At 45.9% G+C, this 19,953-nt stretch overlaps 1 protein-coding gene and 1 long non-coding RNA gene across 5 annotated transcripts; one reads left to right on the top strand and one right to left on the bottom strand.

Moving 5' to 3' along the window:
* Nucleotides 1–713: 713 nt before the first annotated feature.
* LOC113581462 (uncharacterized) lies at nucleotides 714–11,683 on the bottom strand. Of its 4 annotated transcripts, XR_014119559.1 has the most exons (4): nucleotides 10,182–11,683; nucleotides 8,081–8,253; nucleotides 4,962–5,809; nucleotides 714–864 (listed from the first exon to the last, which is right to left on the bottom strand). It is a non-coding gene; the product is annotated as an uncharacterized LOC113581462 (long non-coding RNA). The 4 variants fall into 4 exon arrangements; XR_014119558.1 differs by lacking the exon at nucleotides 714–864 and having other exon boundaries at nucleotides 4,325–5,809; nucleotides 10,155–11,683; XR_014119557.1 differs by lacking the exon at nucleotides 714–864 and having other exon boundaries at nucleotides 4,325–5,809.
* rnd3a (Rho family GTPase 3a) lies at nucleotides 9,334–19,708 on the top strand. The gene is made up of 5 exons (XM_027016625.3): nucleotides 9,334–9,853; nucleotides 9,971–10,058; nucleotides 15,105–15,214; nucleotides 16,149–16,283; nucleotides 16,929–19,708. The coding sequence occupies exons 1-5, from the start codon at nucleotides 9,704–9,706 to the stop codon at nucleotides 17,175–17,177; spliced, it is 732 nt and encodes a 243-aa protein (XP_026872426.1). The 5' UTR covers nucleotides 9,334–9,703; the 3' UTR covers nucleotides 17,178–19,708.
* The last annotated feature ends 245 nt before the right edge of the window (nucleotides 19,709–19,953 follow it).

Genomic DNA, 19,953 nt, shown 5'->3' with positions numbered 1-19,953 from the left:
GATCTCTGGAGTCTGACTGAACGGAACCGTGCCCGTGAGCTGTACGAAAAGGCTGCATGCATGAAAATAACGAATAACGATTAACCTTTCACCATTCATCTCCGTGGCATATGCAGCTGACTGAGTCATCACACCGAGCTGTGCAGTGTGATGAACAGAACAACCGGCTCTCTCTTCACTTAACACACTTGCCAGGTAATCACAAAACCTTAACTCAAAGTCCAACAACATGGTCCTCTGTGATGGTCTCCTTACTAGGTTGGCATTCGTTGTACAGTGATGTGTTGGAATGTCCTTTTAACAGCGGCATTAACATATTACTGTAAGATACAAAAATGATTACTGAATGTCAGCAAAATATAGCAGTATATATAAGATATAGCATATATAGCATATATATATATATATATATATATATATATATATATATATATATATATATATATATATATCCTCAATAAAGTGGAACTCTCTTGATTCACTACCTTGGTGTCAGTGTCTCTTGACTTCCCCGGATTGATCCGGCTACAGAGGATAGGGTAACTTGGAGGAGATCAAACCTGAAGGACTGGTCACTTTGAACCAGTTTCTAACATAGGGTAACACCTCATCTGAGCAATGTGTTCTGAAACACTGGGGAGTGCCTTCTGGGGGGAGTTGCGTGATGACATCAGTCTCAGAGCAGCCCTAATTCCAAAGGTCGATGAAAGAGGAGGAGGAAGGTGGAGGAAGATGGAGGAAAGTTCCTTTAAAGTGGATTGCTGCTGAGGTCTGGGCTGTAGTGTGGTGGAGTGACAGGCACCCGTGGTCTTTCTGGAGTGCTTCGGTAGCAGGATGGAGGCCGCAGCCCAGCAGGGTAGATGCCTAAAGAAAATGGTCCGATTATGGTGACACATTAGCTGCTTTATAAAGCACAAACTCAATTATCTGCTTGTGGATATCTGTGTACACACAGACTTCACTGCCTGCTATATGAGCTCGGTCCCTCTGGCAAGCAGACGCAGACTACCAGGTGTACTGTGGCTTTGTTTCCACCGAGCTCAAAGCATTGTGGTTCCTGGGAACACTCAATAGTGAATTTGAGTCATCTGTGTTTGTGGCTCAGAGGATTTGGGAATAACTGTTATTTGTGCTGAAGTTTATATGGGGGTAAGAGATTTGAATTGGTGTACCTTATAACTCCATCTGGAGATAGGCAGTAGTTTTAAGATACAGTGTTACTTCGTGTTTAATAACCCAAGTCTGCCCTTTGGGATGAAGAACACATATTTAATAAACTGTATAAACATTTGTCCAAACCCAGACACACACTCACAGGCTCGCACAAAGAAAGGTGCTTACTAACTGCCCCTGGACATCTGAACTATCACATCTTCTCTCTGGTATAAATATTCTCCACAAAATAAATTCAGTATATTTAGCACACACACTTCTTCACAATCCTGTGCGTGTGTGTGAGGGTCTGTGTGTGTCTTAACATTTACACCATATACATTGCATACATCCTGTTGTAAAAAGCCTGATTTTACTGCTAAGGGTACTGTAGTGTCATAGTATGGTGGCACGTATACTTCAGTGTTACAGTATGGTGCGAAGGGTACTGTACTGTTACAGTTTGATGCCAAGGGTACTGTAGTGTCACAGTGGGCTTTTATTCGGCAGTTTCTCTGACAAAGCAAGTACTGGAAAAAATTGTTGTCTTTGGATAAAATGGTAAAGTTGTAAAACTACACTAATGAATCCATTGCCAGAATAATCACGGCTGCTTCTAACCATTTACACAGCTAGGACAAATTCAGAGTTCACAAAAAGATCAAATCCACACACCAACCTCAGATCAACACAAATCAAAACCTTCTAAGATTTTGATGACTGAAAGACATGTGTTCCTAGCAACCATGTCACAGTACAGGTTAAAGCAGGAGTAAGTAGAGGAGTGTCGAATGGGGGCTATCTGCAGTGGGTTTGACGTGGAGTAATATCCACGGCTTGTTTGGATAATGCATGTGGCATGATTATACATTTCCAGGAAGAGAGAGAGGGTGACTAGACAGGATGAAGGACATCCCAGCTATAGAGTCCCAACATTGGACTGAGCCCATACATCTGCACTAGGGATGTGCAATATATTATTTGTTAATCATTATCGCAATACTAGACTTTGCGATACTGCTTTCACACACACAAAAAAATTGCATCTTGCATATGAGCCCTCACATATTTTGTTTTTCATATATTGTAAACATCATGACCACACTCAACACTCTCGGTCATTCCAGATGACCGTGGGTGTTTTGATGAATCACGGCATTCAGACAGTCCAAGAAGCATAGATGAATTTAGGTGAAGTATTGCAGTCTTCAGCCATATCCGTGTTTTAATGTACACAAGGCACCCTACAATCGAACTATATGCTACTGTGTCTATACTGTGCAAATGCTTCAGAGCGTTTGTGCAAGAGAAGGAGGACTGCAGCGAATGTGCAATATGAGAGCGAGAGAGCGAGAGAGAGACAAATGAGGAAGGAGAAAAGAAAAACAATAAAGGTAAGAGATGAGAGAGAAAAGAGAGAAACTGAATGTATATGAGAAATAGAAGAGGGAGAGGAGAAGGACCCTGAGAATGGAGAGATAAGACGAAAGAGATTTTGCAGTGTTTAAATACACTGCCTGGCCAAAAAAAGGTCACACTCTAATATTTTGTTGGCCCACCTTTAGCTTTGGTTACGGCACACATTTGCTGTGGCAACGTTTCCATAAGCTTCTGCAATGTCACAACATTTATTTCTGCCCAGAGTTGCATTAATTTTTCCCCAAGATCTTGCATTGATGATGGGAGATTTGGACCACTGTGCAAATTCTTCTCCAGCACATCCCAAAGATTTTCAATGGGGTTCAGGTCTGGACTCTGTGGTGGCCAATCCATGTGTGAAAATGATGTCTCATGCTCCCTGAACCACTCTTTCACAATTTGAGCCCGATGAATCCTGGCATTGTCATCTTGGAATATGCCCATGCCATTAGGGAAGAAAAAATCCATTGATGGAATAACCTGGTCGTTCAGTATATTCAGGTAGTCAGCGGACCTCATTCTTTGGGCACATAACGTTGCTGAACCTAGACCTCACCAACTGCAGCAACCCCAGATCATAGAACTGCCCCGATGGGCTTGTACGGTAGGCACTAGGCATGATGGGTGCATCACTTCAGCCGCCTCTCTTTTTACCCTGATGCGCCCATCACTCTGAAACGGTAAATCTGGACTCATCAGACCACATGACCTTCTTCCATTGCTCCAGAGTCCAATCTTTATGCTCCCTAGCAAATCAAAGCCGTTTTTGCCAGTTAGCCTCACTGACAAGTGGTTTTCTTGGTTTTCTTAAGACTACCCAGCTGTTTAGTCCCAATCCCTTGAGTTCCCTTCGCATTGTGTGTGGAAATGCGCTTACTTTCACTATTAAACATATTCCTGAGTTCGTCTGTTGTGTTTCTACGATTTGATTTCACCGTGTTTAAGTGATCGCCGATCACGATCATTCAAGATTTTTTTTCGACCACATTCCTTCCTCGAAGATGATATTTCCCCACTGTCCTTCCACTTTTTAATAATGCGTTGGACAGTTCCTAACCTGATTTTAGTAGTTTCAGCAATCTCCTTAGATGTTTTCTCTGCTTGATGCATGCCAATAATCTGACCCTTCTGAAACAGATTAACAACTTTTCCACGACCACAGGATGTGTCTTTCGACATGACTGTTTAACAAATGAGAAGCTACTCACTGCATCAGTTAGGGTTAAATAACTTGTTGCCCGCTGAAACATAATCACCCATGCAGTAATTATCCAATGGGAGGCTCTTACCAATTTGCTTAGTTAAATCCAGGTGGTGTATGTACTGCAGGTTTATGTGTTGAGATCATTTAATTATTGTGTATGTATGTGTAAGTGTGTGAACTCATATAATCCTAACCTGCGTCGTAAAACTGCAACCAGACAAACATCAAAAACATGGCACGACCCCAGTCTTTGGTGCCTAATGACCTCAGTTATTACAACACACACACACACATACACACTCACTTCCTTAAAACCTGCTGAGGGTCTGAGAGCACTTAAGGAGATCAAAGGCTGCATGCCAGTGTGAGCTCCTAGTGAGAGCCTTGCAGTTTGGCTCCCTATGCACACACACACAAAGACCTCCATCAATGCAGGCCGCTGCGTAAGGCTATCAAAGAAAGGTGACAAAGGTGTTTGTGGAAAAGCCCGCACCCACACCCACACCCCCACCCGCACCCACAGACATGGAGAGATTGACAGGGGGAGAACAGAGAGTGAGGAAGTAAGAGCATGTGTGTGATTCGTTTCTTTTATCTGGGTGTGTGGTACGTGAACCCCCCCACCTTTAGGCTGCTGATGGCATACACTGAGAAGTCCTCATGGCTGCAGCTTTCATACTGCATATACCTCCTCACCGCTGTTAAATTACATCTTCAAGGGTTCATTTGAGTCCACTTTACCTCCTTATGGTGTTACACTGAAAATGAACCATGTACGAGTTAATTTAAATCAAGAAGATTCATTTTACTGTGTGGGCCCTACTGCCAAGATATGATTGCTAACCCAGTAGAGAGATGAGACTGCGGTAATGATTATCTGTTACTTATCAGTCTGAGATGTGAATGGGTTTATAATGAGATGTGACATTTCTAGATGTGGAGTTGATGAAGCATCTCATCTTATCAACATCAGAGAGATAAAGATGAGATTTGCACAAAATGGTATGTGTCACAGTAATCTGTGCTTTTCAAAGCCCACGCGACACTAGCAAGCAGGTCTGGTTCAGAGAGGCGTGCTATCAGTATGACAACATCAATGACTAGCGCACTGGGTCCCATGTGGAAAGGTCCATGTCTTCACATCAGCCCACCGCTACAAAATCAAGCATTACAGACGTTTTGTTACCTGATTCACTAGGTTACAGAACTCTTCCTGCCCGTTACATGAGCAGGGTCCCGTAATAGTCCATGCCAGCCTCAAGCAGGAACCGTTACATGAGCAGAGTCCCTTAATAGTCCTCGCCAGCCTCGAGCATGGTCCCATTACATGAGCAGGGTTCTGTATCAGGCTTCGCCAGGCTCGAACAGGGTCCCGTTACATGAGCAGGGTCCTGTAATAGTCCTTGCCAGTCTCAAGCAGGAACCGTTACATGAGCAGAGTCCCTTAATAGTCCTCGCCAGCCTCGAGCATGGTCCCATTACATGAGCAGGGTTCTGTAACAGGCCTCGCCAGGCTTGAACAGGGTCCCGTTACATGAGCAGGGTCCCGTAATAGTCCTCGCCAGCCTCGAGCAGGATCCGTTACATGAGCAGGGTCCTGTAACAGGCCTTACCAGGCTCGAGCAGGGTCCTGTTACATGAGCAAGGTCCCGTAATAGTCCTTGCCAGCCTCGAGCAGGATCCGTTACATGAGCAGGGTCCTGTAACAGGCCTCGCCAGCCTCAAGCAGGGTCCCATTACATGAGCAGGGTCCTGTTACAGGCCTTGCCAGCCTCTGCCTTATTCCCACATCAGGCATGAAGCGATTGGATAGCGTTTTCTGTGCTGAATGGGACATGTGTTTTTCCCAGTGCTGGCTTCCTTGGCTCCCCTCAGACATCGAGAAACATCCGGGAATGCCGCTTTATCTCAGTGTTTCCTGGAGACCTGGAGCTGATGGGTTTTGGCTGCGGAACCCAGGTGGGGGCTTCCTCTTTGGTCGAGTCAGAAGAAGATGCCTGTCTCAGAAATCCTCCCTTCTGAGCCAAGTGCTGTCTGGAGTTATGAGAAAGAAACTAAGTGAGGTTGAAGGACACATGTCTGATTCAAACCTGTTAGTCCTCATCTGAGATTAAGGCCTACATTAGTCCTCGTCTGAAATTAAATCTTGCATTAGTCCTCACCCTGAGATTAAAGTGTGCATTAATCATGATCTGAGATTAAAGCTTGCATTAGCGCTCATCTGCTTTACTCCTCATCTGAGACGTTTCCTCTGATGCACAACTCCAAAACGGGTTGTTTTTTCCACGTTTTGTTACGAAGACTGCAGCCATTATATTCTAATCATTGTTCCTGAAGTCAGGTCTTATTTTTCAAACATTCCTGACAGACTTTTTTTTTTACAATGACTTCCTCCTGTCTTGCTGAATATCTGTGAGAATTTGACTAGAGCTAAAGTGCAGTGCAGGTCCTAACCGAATCATAGACATAGTTCCCTTATGTCATTTATGTTCAGAATTCAACATGTACTGCAATGGCTTCAAGGCACATTTTAACTGCCCCAGTGTAATTATGTGTAATGCTGGTGATTATGTAGGATAGTGGAGAGTACACTATAGCTCACCCTGGGGGTTACATAAGCATGCTCATATGTCGGCCTGTCAAATCTTATTTAACAGAGATGGGCTGATCGCCGCTGAGGTCTGACCTTGCGCAATGTGCTCCTCATTTGGAGTAACAACGTGGCTGTACTGTAATGATCTCTTAATTAACATTTTGGCCTCTGATGGCAAATTAAAGCCAGATCTTGATGACCTGACGTGGGAGGTTGTCCCCTACCTTTGATGGAAATCTTAAGTCATCCATTTAGGTGGGGATGCAACTAATCTATTTGCAGTTAGGGGAAGGAAACCCCCCCTCAGCCAATGTACACATGTGCACATATGCAAACACTTTACCACACACTTCATGTTTCCTGTATAATTATGACAGTCCATGGCAGACAGCTAGGGTAAATTAAAGATGCATAGAGCAGTGGTGTTAACAAGGTTGAATTAATTAGTGAAATAATGATGGATTGTTAATCTTTGAGTCTTGTCCTATAGCCTGTTTTAATGGTTATAATATTGTGTACATTTTTATAGCTCTGGGTCTGTTGAGCCTCAGATCCTCAGTTTCTTTGCTCAGGGTGGGTGGGGTCACACATTCCATGCAACACCTGTAATATGAGCACCCTGTCTGTACACACACACACACACACACACACACATCCCCACCCTGCCCCATTCCCACACTGCAACCCGATGCCTTTTAAGATCATCCGCTCCCTGATCAGGAAAAAGAATGTGTGCATGTGTGTGTGTATGTGTGTGTGCGTGTTAGCTCTCATTGGACTACTAATGGATGGCTACACACGGATCTTGTGTGTTCCACGGCTATTGAATTGCGTTCTGGTTTGAGTTCCCATTCTTTCCTTTACACTTCCTGTCCCTGTCACCTTTCCGAAAGGACAGCCGGGGGAACAGCAGCTGTGCGGGAGCAGCGCAGACATCAGCAGCCTCCCTTACTAAACAGCTATCGTCATCATGGGGCGTGAAGTAGAAATATTAAACAAACAGCTCTGTTGAACATGTCTCACTGCACACCACACGCCATGGACAATCAACACTTGTCACTGCTGAGTGCTTTAGTCCAAACACCTACTTTCTACCTACACACACTGGCTCTTGTCTTATAGAAGAATTTTACTAGTAGACAATTCTGCACCATTAGCTTGTCATCTATACCAAGTGGACGAAACATAATGTAATGAAGCTTGGACTGTTTATTAGCTGGGCCACAGAAGGAGGATGGATTCCCTCTTGAGTTCTGATCCTCCCAAGGATCCTTCCTTAATTCTGCCCAGGGAGTTTTTCCTTGCCACTGTCGCCTCTGGCTTGCTCATTATAGATTTGGACCCATACATGCATAAAGCTGCTTTGTGACAACCTGTGTTGTAAAAAGCTCTATATAAATAAATAATCTTCATCTGACTTGACTCAGGTGCCATCTACCTCATTTATAACAGCTCCGTGTCTAACCACAACCTCCATGCCGGTACTGGGATTAGTGTGGTTGTGGGTGTTGACCCGGTACAGGTGGGTCAGGCACAGCAAGGTCGGTGGGTTTTGTTTTGTTTTTGTTCTTGTGTCGGTGTCACTGCTGGTGTGAAAATGGCCTCATTATTAATATATTCTAATAGGTAACTTAATAATAGTGGCTGGTAAGTGTATTGATCTGTATACAGATTTATTAGATAGAGGTGATGAGTAGTCTATTATAACATACATTTATACTACACCATTAAGTCCAGCACAGTGAATTCTGGTCAGAGAATTGAGCAACTTTAAAGCTCAGAGGAAGTGCTCACTGGTGTCCCCGTCCTGGTAGCCTTTGTCCCATGCTGGTAGAGAGGACACATGACCCTTATGACAGGCCGGAACAAGCCCTGGAAAAATGAGCTGCAACGCAGAGAATAAAATGAGTGCATTGCTCTGTATGCATTAGAGATGTGCAAAGTATCACTTGTTAATACTTACTGCAGAGTTTGCCTGTGCAATATAGATATCCCAACATGCTGTTTTCGTCCTAATATGAATGCGAGCCAACATCAGTATCGAATAACGAGAAGCTGGCACAGAACTTTACACAGATGAAAGCTGACACATAATAAACGCCACGCGTCCCTCTGAAAGCTCTTCCTCCGGATGTGGCCCTCGCAAGAATGCTGCAACACACACCCCTGGTGTCCCCACACCGGCATCAGAGGCTTCTAGACACAAGCCCATGAGATCCTGCGTAGCAAAATGGCAACTGCCCTGTCGGCTAACATACACCGTTCTCATCACTGGTGTGCTGGCTACACCTACACACTGTGAGTTTTAACTGCATACAAGTATTAAAGGTGTAAAATGACTTATTTACTTATCCCTGTCTATGCTATTAGTCTGTATTATCAGACATTTGATGTTATTCTGAGTCTCACCCTTCCAGTACATAGCTGCTTAGGTAATAGTCTATAAATAAAAGGGCTGTTGGGTAGGTTTGATTAAACTGACTACCTGTCCTGTAATAAATAGAAACTATTAGGCAGCCTGGCAGTTATCTTGTCAGTCTCGCTATTACAGAACCCCCCCCCCGCCGCTTCTAGCTTCCATGACAATTTCCATGGCAAAGATGGGACCGCAAGGGTTTTTTGTGCCATTTATGTTTTGCACTGTTGGCACAGGCTGTGTATATGAGGAATACTTTTCGGTTCGCTCCCACCGCTCGTGGACGCATTGCACTCAGAAAACAGAGTGAACGCGCAATCGCGCTTCTTCTAGGACAACATAACACACACGAAACTAGTCGAAACGTGAAGTGGCTTTCTTCATTCGTGTAAATCGCCTCTTCAGACGGAAGAATGTAGCGCCGTACTGTTTCCGTCACGTGTGACTTGCTTTTCTGGCGAGCAGCCGCGCGGCAACAAGCGTGAAACTGAGTAGCGCGCTCCCAACTCTAGGCGTGGGAGCTCGCGCCGGCCTCTTTTGCATTGTCTTTATCGGCTCTTATAGGCTCAAAGTTCCGCTGTTAAACTGACCTGAGGCCAGTTTTACCGATTCACTTATAATGGCTTGTCCAAGCAAAAGCGGTCACAGGATTTGATGCATTATTGGAAAAGCACAAAGCCTGCGCGTGACGGGCGGAGGGAGGAGGCGGAGCAGCCGTGTTGTTGGAAGGGCAGTGATTGGTTGCAACACCGCGTATAAAACGCCGGCGCACCGTGAACCCGGAGTTTGGGATTTCGGTAACCGAAGGACGTAACGGGGAGTCACGGGGAGGAAGAGCCCACGCGCAGCCGAAGCCGCTCTTCTCTTTGCTCCTCTCCGGTGCCTTTACGGACTCCTCTTAAAAAAAAAGAGATCATCAATGAAAGAGCGAAGGACATGCCAGAAACTGCCCCTTCAGTCCGGAATGGATCCGAGTCAGAGTGTTAAATGTAAGATAGTGGTCGTAGGGGACAGCCAGTGTGGGAAGACGGCCTTACTCCACGTTTTTGCAAAGGACTGCTTTCCAGAGGTAAGCCCACTTGCCTAAGATATGAGCGTAGTTACGTTTTTGTGTTATGCCATATGTTTGGTAATCATTCATCATTTGCTCAATGCGAACTGACTACATTCTGTCTTTTTTTTGTAGAATTATGTTCCCACCGTATTTGAAAATTACACAGCAAGTTTTGAAATTGACACACAAAGAATTGAACTCAGTCTGTGGGACACGTCAGGTAAGAATAAATAATTATGTTAGTTCATGTCGCTGATTTATAGCGTAATTTTATAGTCATTTTAACTATACGATATTGCGCTTTCAATATAATTACCTTACAACACGCGAAATGTAGTCATACCTTTTCCCTTGACATGTACCGATGTCATTTTAGAGAAGTTGGAGAAGACTGCTTTAAATGAAATGATTCATATAAATCCTGTTTAGCAGTCATCAGTAGGAAGCGGCTGGGTGTTGTTGGGTGTGTAGTTCCTACCCGGATGACCCTGGCATGCCCCGGCGTGCTGGGTGTGGGTGTGTGTGCACAGCCGCGGTAATGTCGCTATTGGGTCAATAGTTCCGACTTTGCCGCATCTTAAGCGTCGTGACGTTTGTTTTAGGCTCGTCCTTCTCCTCCCGGCGCGTCACACTACCAAATATTTAGGACTTTCTTAAATGTTTGTAACGGACAGTTCAACAGCCGGCCAGATAAGACAGCAGCGGCAGGCGCAGTTGTTCCTAGTCCATCGCGAACACACACACACACACACACACACACACACACACACACACACACACCCATAGGGGTGTGTCTCATTATAGGGTGTGACGAGAACGTGACTGCAGTATCACTCCTGTGTTCGTGTAGGAACTAGGAGGAATGGAAGCTGTATCCATGAGTAAACTGCTGCCCGTATCGATTTACTAGCTGTAAGGGAATGCACGAACATGGTTGGGTTCTGACTGCTTACATGAAGTATAGCTTACAATGTGGAAATTTACTCATGCTAAAATCAGGCTGTCTGGTCATGCCTGCGCCGCTATCCCTGTACCTCGCGCGCGTGTAAGTATGTTTGTGTGTAGATTAGTGTGGGTGACTTTTCATGCTCACCGAAGGTTCCCCAGGAGGCCTCATTCCTGCAGCCTGCTACCAATTTGCTCACTCAGCCTGACAACTTTTCTGACCCTCTTGCGGTCTGCTGTCTCGCAGATCCCGGATTCATTCCGTCTTTTCTCTTGGGTAGAGCGTAGCGGCCTGTCGGGCTGCTTTTGTGTGGAGCCTGACCAGCCTGGCCGATGAAGCCTTACTGAGGCTGCCCGCGCTGACGCCGTCCTCGAGTCCTGTGCTTCTCTGGGTTTCCCCATTTCCTTCCTTTTTTTTAACGCTACTCGTGGATTTAATGGCTTTAGCGGTTGCGAATGACTTGCTTAGGATTTAGAACGGACGCGATTAAAATTCCCAGGTGCTTAGTGTGAGATGGATCTAGTGATAACTGTGGGGCTGCGCTGCGCGCACTAGACGCGCATTATCATTAAAACCCTTTAATTTTCGTTGGTATATAAGTGTATATAGAGGTAATAACAAATTAGTAACTTGTACATTTAGTAACATGCTGCACAAATGCATTTCAATATTGGGGTGATGGGTGAGAAGGAGGGAGAGAACAGAACAGTATCAGTCTTACAGTATCACAGGACAGTGACTGTGTTGGCAAGAGAGTTCTTATTGTGTCTTAATCACAGTGCTTGGTACTGTTAATCAATGCAGCGATTATTAATTTGCTTCCAAAGCTTTCGCCATGGTTAAGGTCATCCTAATCCAGTAGAAAGAACAGTTCTACACCATTTATTAATGGTAATTGTGAGTTGTTGGTGAACACTTTCATCTTAAATCTTATTATGTCGTTTCCAGACTGATACCACTGACTCCAGTTCCTAATGGTTTGCCTTTTCCTGTCCCATTCTTCTTTCATCTCTCTCTCTCTCTCTCTCTCTCTCTCTCTCTCTGTCTCTCTCTCTCCTGTTGTGGTGTACAGTAAGATACTCTCATGTCTGAATAGCAGGCTGGTTGTCGTCTGTCCTCTTGGTTTCTTCTCATTGTGTTGCTGGAAGAGACACAGCTGCAGCCCCATCAACCCCACCACAATGCTTCAACCCCACCCACCACTCAGTCAGCGAATCGCAACCCTTTCCACCACTCAGTCAGCCAATCGCAACCTCCTTCATTACTCAGCTGGCTCGTTGTGACCCTTCCCACTAAGTCTATTGATCATCCTGATTTCAGACACATTTTCATCCCTCAGTGCTGTTTCTCTTTCTGATGGTGTTCAGTCTGACATTTGCTCATTTCTGATACATCTTGTTTTCAGATTTAGATTAAAAAAAAACCTAACTTGTAAAAAATATTAGTTTTATGTAAATGTTGACTTTAGTTCTCCGCAGCTTTTAAACTCCACGTAGATCTACTGCCTGACAGCGTGAATGTTTTACGGCACATCAGACACAGTGCTTTAGAATGACCTGTCTGAGACAAGAGACCACCTCCAGCCTGTGTGTGTTGTGTGTGTGTGTGTGTGTGTGTTGTTTGTGTTGTGTGTGTGCGCGGATGTGTGTGTTGTGTATGTGTGTGTGTGTGTGTGTGTGTGTGTGTGTGTGTGAGATGGAAACAGAAGCTACTCCCTACTGACTCTATCAGTCAGTCTTTCCTGACTTTAGACCTCCCACCCTCCTTCTCTCTAAGACCCTTACTGATAACCCCCATGACCCCTGCAGTCAGAAAGGCTTTAAAGACCCCCCCTCCACACACACACACACACTGCTGGCCCTCATAAATGTCTTTGTGTTATCTGTGGAACAGATAATATGCTCAGACACCCGGTATGGTCCTCATTAAGTCTTGCCCGGGAGCCTGGTAAACTCAGCTGTTTGCCCCTGACCGCTCTCTGTCTTTACTGTGCTGGCTGACAAATGTGCTTCTCTCGCCTGCCCGGCTGTTCAGAGCAGCACTGGCTGAGCGGCTCCCTGCTGCTCAGTGTCCCAGCGCCCAGGGCTTTTTCCTGATTGAATGGCACTTTGATGGACTTTGATTTTGATTTGGTTATGGAGAAGGCTCAGCTAGTAAATGATGAGAGTGGAACTTCCAGCGTTCCAGAACGGAACTCGGCTTCTTTTAGGAAAGAGAAGATTCTGGAGGATGACTTGGAATATAATGAGAAGATAATAGAGTGGTGTTATTTGGGGTTTCTTTATGGCTAATGAAAGCTAATTACTTCATTTTGTCAGTGTATGGTGTTTTTTTTCAGTGTCTTCTGTGTGAAGATGTTTCATATAGATTTGTTAGGTCTCTGGTTCTGCCAGAAGGTTTACTGGGGCTTTAGAATTTAAATACTTCTATTATTAACTAAAATCATCTTCCTGTGTGACTGGTCTGAGGTCAGTAACTGGTCTGAGGTCAGTGACTGGTCTGAGGTCACTGCTTGTGCTGGACTCCAGGCTCAGGAGAGCGGGTCATTACTCTGAGCTGAGTGGCCAAGACCTGCATGCCTCACATACCACAGACGGCAAGGTTCCCGCCACCGGCCTGCCCGACAAAGACGCCCATTGTGGCCCAGGGAAGGGGTGTGGGGGTGTTGTAATGGTGGAGGAGTGTGTTGTGAGACAGAAATGTTGTATGGCTGAGGATTATGAGGATTCTCACCTTGTTGGCCGGCATGCGTGATGGCATTTCAAAAAGCTCGTCTCCTCTGTTTGTGAATGAAATGTGTGATATTGCTTTTGCGCTGTTAGCAGCCATTTGGAATGTGTAACTTACAGGTTAAGCTCATAATGTTGATCTTATAGCGCCAGCACACACACCACTGAACAGGGAGTTACTATATGACCAGAACTCTGTATCACACACACCACTGAACAGGGAGTTACTATAGCACCACAACTCTGTAGCACACACACCAATGAACAGGGAGCTACTATAGGACCAGAACTCTGTAGCACACACACCACTGAACAGCAGCCTAAATCTTAAATCCACACTTTACTCCACAAGCTCCAGTGTGTGAGTGTGTGTGTGTTAGAGATCCAAGAGCACAGCTGAAGAAATCTCTGAGTAAGGAATGTTCTTCCTTCAAACATGTGGTGGTGTGGAATTACACACACACACATGTGCGCGCGTGCGCACACACACACACACACACACACACACACACACACACACACACACACACACACAAACATATACATAGTTCCATACACAACCACATCCAGAGCCCTTTACCATCTGCTTAGGACATGATGTGGTCTATCAGTAATAAGCAAGTGCTTAATTACACTGTATGTAAAATTAAATATACAGCAAAGTCTCCTTAGTTCCTGAGGACTGGTCCATACGAAAGATTTTCATCGTCTTGTACTTCTCGCTCTCTCTCTCTCTCGCTCCTTCTCTGTCCCCCTCAGAGCCTCTAGTGAGTTGAGTGGACATATGATCAACATGGGTTTCCTCTTTGACTATGTACTCTTCATGCCTGGAATATTAATGGGTGAAGTAGGATGGTGGTGGTAAGCCCACCCCCATCCTGTGTTTGTGTGGTGCGTCGTATGTGAGGTGTGTGTGTGTGTGTTTTTCTGATTCAGAGCAGACCTCCCACGAGTCAGGTTAGAAACTAAATTCTCCAGATTCTTGGCTGAGAGGTCATTTTACATGTGGGTTGTAGTAAGTTTTCAAACCTCCTGTTTCTCTCTCTCTCTCTCTGTCCCACCAATACTGCTGCTTTTTACATCCCACACATTAAGAATTTTAATTTTGCCCAAACACTACTTGTTAGCAAAGGTTTCAGAGCTGTTGAGGTTTCCCCAGTGAGAGAGCGTGAAGTCTACTCACTGGTGTCTCCGCGTGTCTCGTACGGGCCTCACCTCCCCAAGTCTCGTACGGCCCTCACCTCCCCAAGTCTCGTACGGCCCTCACCTCCCCAAGTCTCGTACGGCCCTCACCTCCATAAGTCTCGTACGGCCCTCACATCCATGTATTGCTGGAACTCTAGACGGGACTCAGTAAACCGTCTAACAGCAGAGTGTCTGTTATGCCTGAACTTTTGGAATGTCTAATATCTCCTAATCTCTGTTTAGTGGCAGGCCTGAGTACTTCCTCTTTTAGTTTACTCGGAATCAGATTTCTGTTCAGTGTGTGTGTTTGCATGCATATGCGTATGTGAGTGTGTGTGTCTGCGTGTGTGTTTGTCCCTCCCATATGGTGACCGTTACTGTCCTTTCTGCCCGCTCTGCCCCCCAGGCTCACCGTATTACGACAACGTCAGGCCGCTCTCGTACCCAGACTCGGATGCTGTCATCGTGTGCTTCGACATCAGCCGCCCCGAGACTCTGGACAGTGTCCTCAAGAAGGTTAGCATGTCTCAGCAGGGTTGTTTCTTTGGTTGCTCGTCTCTCACTGTCGTGCGTTTTGGCTGACATGGTGACGCGTCCTGTTCTCTATCGACATACCCAAGCATGGCCTGCCTTTGTGTGGGCCTGGTTAAAATCTCCTCTCTCAGCATGTCTGGTTGGATTATGTGTCCCCAGTTCAGAGCAGGTGTTTTCTGGAAGTGTGTGTGCACCTGCAGAGCAAAAGATGCAGGAAAGCAGCACCGTCAGCATTAATGAAAGATTATCAGTAGAAGTCACCTCTTCAGGCAGGTCTGAGGTCGGCTTGTGGAATCCCTCTGCACTGGATAGGATGTGTAAACGCGGGTGGAAGCTGGTCCTAGGTCAGAGTGAAGGGTGCCTTCCGCAGTGAGCTCAGAGGGGACCATCAGGTGCTCTGGAGTGAAACGTGCTGCTGTGGATTATGGGAAAGGGAGAGAGATATCCACTCGTGTTTCCAAGCCAACAATCACCCGTGTGTGTCTGGGCCAACCTGATCCGGCAACCACAAAGAAGAGCCAAACTGCAGCACATTCACCAATATTGTACACTCACTCACATCCACACATACTCTGTCTCATACACACACACACACACACACACACACACACACACACACACACACACACACACACACACACACACACACACACATCTTAGTCTTTGGTCTTCTGGGCAACAGAATGTGAATCACCTGTAGCACTGCATATATGAAAGCCAAAGGGGCGAGAAAACGATAGAGGGAGGAACTGCATGAGAGGCTTAAACTGAAAGAGACAGATCAATGAAAGGCATGACAGCAGAGGAGGGGAACAGCAGGAGAGGGTGTGTCCGGCGGGGAAAGGTAACGGGAGCCTCTTTTCGGCACCCTCCAGGTTCCTGCGGACCTCATTACTTGCTGTCTGTTTTCCTGCAGTGGAAAGGAGAAATCCAGGAATTCTGTCCCAACACCAAGATGCTGCTTGTCGGCTGCAAGTCGGACCTGAGGACAGACCTCACCACCTTGGTGGAGCTGTCCAATCACAGGCAGACTCCGGTGTCATATGACCAGGTAAGGACACAGCCATCGGACAAATGGGGCCAAACATTTTGCAAGCTTAGAACCAAACTCAAAGCCCAACCGTTCAGTGTATTTCTGTGACAGAAGTGTCTTTCGTTCCTAGATCAGCACGTGGCTGAAACTGAAAACATTGCCTCAAGGTCATTATCTCCTCTGGGGCACCTAAAGGGGTTTAGAGGCGTGAGCTACAACATTAGTCTGTGTGCAGCATCACTGTGCATAGCGCTCCCCATATTTGATGCAGACGGTTTGATTTTCTCAGTCTGTAATTAGCCCCTTGTTATGACTACGGGATCGTTAAGGACTTGGCTGTGTCATCTTGGCTTATCATCCCAGTCATTTTGAAAGCAATTACGATGCCGTAGTTGGTGAACGAAGGTTAAATTCAAGATCAAATGTAAGATGCTTCAGATTAAGAGCATGTCAGTCTTCATCAGATTGGAGGGAACAAACTGAATTAGGACTGGATTTGAAATGAAATCGGACATGGAGGAATCTAGCAATTTAAAAAAATGAACAAGGCTATTTGTTAATTGCTAATTACTGTCAGATTTGTGGTGATGATCTGGTGACAGTCTCTGTTTTCTCTCTCTCTCTCTCTCTCTCTCTCTCTCTCTCTCTCTCTCTCTCTCTCAGGGCTCTGCGATGGCTAAGCAGATCTCTGCCCCGTATATAGAGTGCTCAGCGCTGCAGTCAGAGAACAGTGTTCGGGACATTTTCCACATGGCGACGCTCGCCTGCGTCAACAAGAGCCACAAGAACGTGAAGCGCAGCAAATCTGCCCGCTCCACCAAGCGCATCTCACACATGCCCAGCAGACCGGACCTGGCTGCCGTGACAACGGACCTACGCAAGGAAAAAGCAAAGAGCTGCACAGTCATGTGACTGAATTTGAAGGAAGAAATGCATTCTGGGAAATGATGGGGGTGGGGGGTGTAGAGAAAGGAAGGGGAATTGTGGCTGTGGATGTCCCTCTATCCACACAAGGTAAAGGTAGAGAGAGAGAGAGAGAGAGAGAGAGAGAGAGAGAGAGAGAGAGAGAGGGGTAGAGAGGGAAGCAGTGCACTTTAATCCCTTATTCCTCTTCTAGTTTTACGATTTGAGATGCATCCTTCCACTTCCTGTAGCCTAAGTGCTGACAGACCATGGAAACAGTCCTTAGGCCAAGCCCCACACACTCCCCCAATCTTATCCGCTCAAGCAAGAGGAAGTCACCTCTCTTAATGAGAAGCCTCGCTTCTGTCACCTTCAAGCAGCACAACTTCCTCTGAGAAGGATTTAGGAAGTGCTGCACATTACATACATCCTCCGTATGATGTAGCTGTGTCAAGGTTCAGAGGGGAGCTGTGTCAGGGTTCAGAGGGGAGCTGTGTCAGGGTTCAGAGGGGAGCTGTGTCAGGGTTCAGAGGGGAGCTGTGTCAGGGTTCAGTGGGGAGCTGTGTCAGGGTTCAGTGGGGAGCTGTGTCAGGATTCAGAGGAGCTGTGTCAGGGTTCATTGGGGAGCTGTGTCAGGGTTCAGTGGGGAGCTGTGTCAGGATTCAGAGGGGAGCTGTGTCAGGGTTCAGAGGGGAACTGTGTCAGGGTTCAGAGGGGAGCTGTGTCAGGGTTCAGAGGGGAGCTGTGTCAGGGTTCAGAGGGGAGCTGTGTCAGGGTTCAGTGGGGAGCTGTGTCAGGGTTCAGTGGGGAGCTGTGTCAGGATTCAGAGGGGAGGTGTGTCAGGGTTCAGAGGGGAGGTGTGTCAGGGTTCAGAGGGGAGGTGTGTCAGGGTTCAGAGGGGAGGTGTGTCAGGGTTCAGAGGGGAGGTGTGTCAGGATTCAGAGGGGAGGTGTGTCAGGGTTCAGTGGGGAGCTGTGTCTGGGACTTCTCTTAACATCTACTTTCACTGTTTCTTCAGTAGTGAGAGGGAATACAACTTCATGCTGGTACAGAAGAGGGAGACAGACAGACAGAGACAGACAGACACAAAGAGAGAGCGTTAACAGCAAAACAGGGAAAAAGTAAAAATGAGAGTGAGAATAAGGGGAAAGGAGATGTGTGTTGCCCTGGTGTGCTGAGGACAACCATCTTTCAGTTCTCCCTCTTCCTGTCACATATAGCATTAAAGAGAAGCAAAATGACTGGTGATCACTGTGGGTTGGACTTCCTGTCCTGGATAACTGCTCGTACAGTTGCTTGTTCTCTTTTTTATTTGTATTTTTTATAGCTGAGCACCGCAAAAGTTCTTGAGCACATTGCTTGTCACCATGGATACACAACTTCTAGCTCAATCGTAACCTATGTTGTAACCCCAAAAACAAACTTACTTTCTGAGGTTTTTTTTCTTCTAAAAACCAAAGAATCTATGTGTTTGGGTCCCAGATCCTGCACCGCCATCACTCTGAGATGGGTTGTGGTGAGTGTGTTTGTTCTCTGGGTCCTTCACCGTCGTTCCTCTGAGATGGGTCCTGCTTGCCTGTTCTCCGAGCTCGCTGAGTGATTGAGGTTAAGCCCACCACACAGACATCTCCTGACAGAAGAACCTGTGTCATACAGCTGCCCGTGGGCTCTTCTAAGACCTGTGACCAGCAGCCCAGACCGTGGCAGGACCGTGTGATGTGAGACAGATGCTACAGCACCCTGACATCATAGGTCATAGGTCATCCGTTCGCATGGCACATAGTGTGCTTTCCATTCGTGGCCTCGTTTGGTCATTATGCATATCTGCTGTCATCTGATTTGAAAGGCCAGATACATTATGAGGATTTAAACCATCAAATCTTAATGACTGAGTATTCGTTTGATATGTTTCGTTTGCTTTTTTGTCTGCTCGGTGAAGTGTGAAACGGCCTCTTGTGAGAGTGGGCTCTTCTCTGTCTCTTTCTTCTAAACTATGCAGTTCATTCTCTCTAGGAAAAAGACTGATAGACATGGAGGGAGAGAGAGAAAGAGGAGAGAGATAAAGAGATAGAGTGTAGTGTTCTTAGGACGGCTTCCCTCAGGCTTAAAGTTGGAGGCTAAAGCCAGATAAAATGAGCACTCAGCTCAAACTGATTGGCTGATCAGCTTGGAAGTTGATTGACTGAAATGCCTAGCAGGTCAGTAGCTGCACTTGGAAGTTGTGACATTTTACACAAAAAATGGACACTGTTTCTCGTGTGGTTTTCTATTCTCTCTTGAGCTAAAGATAGGCACTTTGTTCCGCTCTGGACTGATCTTCACATAGCCAGTATTACCACAAAACAGTTTGTATTTAAGTGTTAGTGAAAGAAAAATATGTAGGGAATGAAAGTTGCTTCAGAAGTAGGCAATGCCATTTTATTTTAATGAAATCTGTTTATGTTTGTTCTGTTCATGTTGCCACAATATTTATTGAACTGTTCTTTTGCTCTCCTAATAAATGTAGAAATTAATTAAAAGGAGTTTTTTTTTTAAAAATATGATACATTTTTTGTGTGCTTGCAGTGGTGAGTCATCAGGTGTGGGTATGGGCATATGTGTGTTTGAGTGAGAATAAGCGTGTGTTTGGGAGAGAGTGAGTGTGTGTGCACACCTGTGTGTCATTGCCCTGTGGTTTTCCAGTTTTCAGCCCAAGCCTCTCATACACAAATCCTGTGGAGAGTTTGCAGGGGAACGTTTGGGTTTGCATGGGAAAGGTTCTTTGGCTTTGCATAGGTAGTTTTCT

The sequence above is a fragment of the Electrophorus electricus genome, chromosome 23 (genome assembly GCF_041902795.1).
Source record: "Electrophorus electricus isolate QZ-2024a chromosome 23, ASM4190279v1, whole genome shotgun sequence".
NCBI lineage: Eukaryota > Metazoa > Chordata > Actinopteri > Gymnotiformes > Gymnotidae > Electrophorus > Electrophorus electricus.
Note: the sequence above shows the minus strand (reverse complement) of the source record. Positions and strands in the feature narration are given on the sequence as shown.

Excerpts from the sequence above, each read along its gene's own strand:
- rnd3a (XM_027016625.3), top strand. The coding sequence starts at position 9,704 with ATGAAAGAGCGAAGGACATGCCAGAAACTGCCCCTTCAGTCCGGAATG. Across the intron at positions 10,059-15,104 it reads CAGTCTGTGGGACACGTCAG|GCTCACCGTATTACGACAAC; the intron begins GTAAGAATAAAT and ends TCTGCCCCCCAG. Across the intron at positions 15,215-16,148 it reads TGGACAGTGTCCTCAAGAAG|TGGAAAGGAGAAATCCAGGA; the intron begins GTTAGCATGTCT and ends GTTTTCCTGCAG.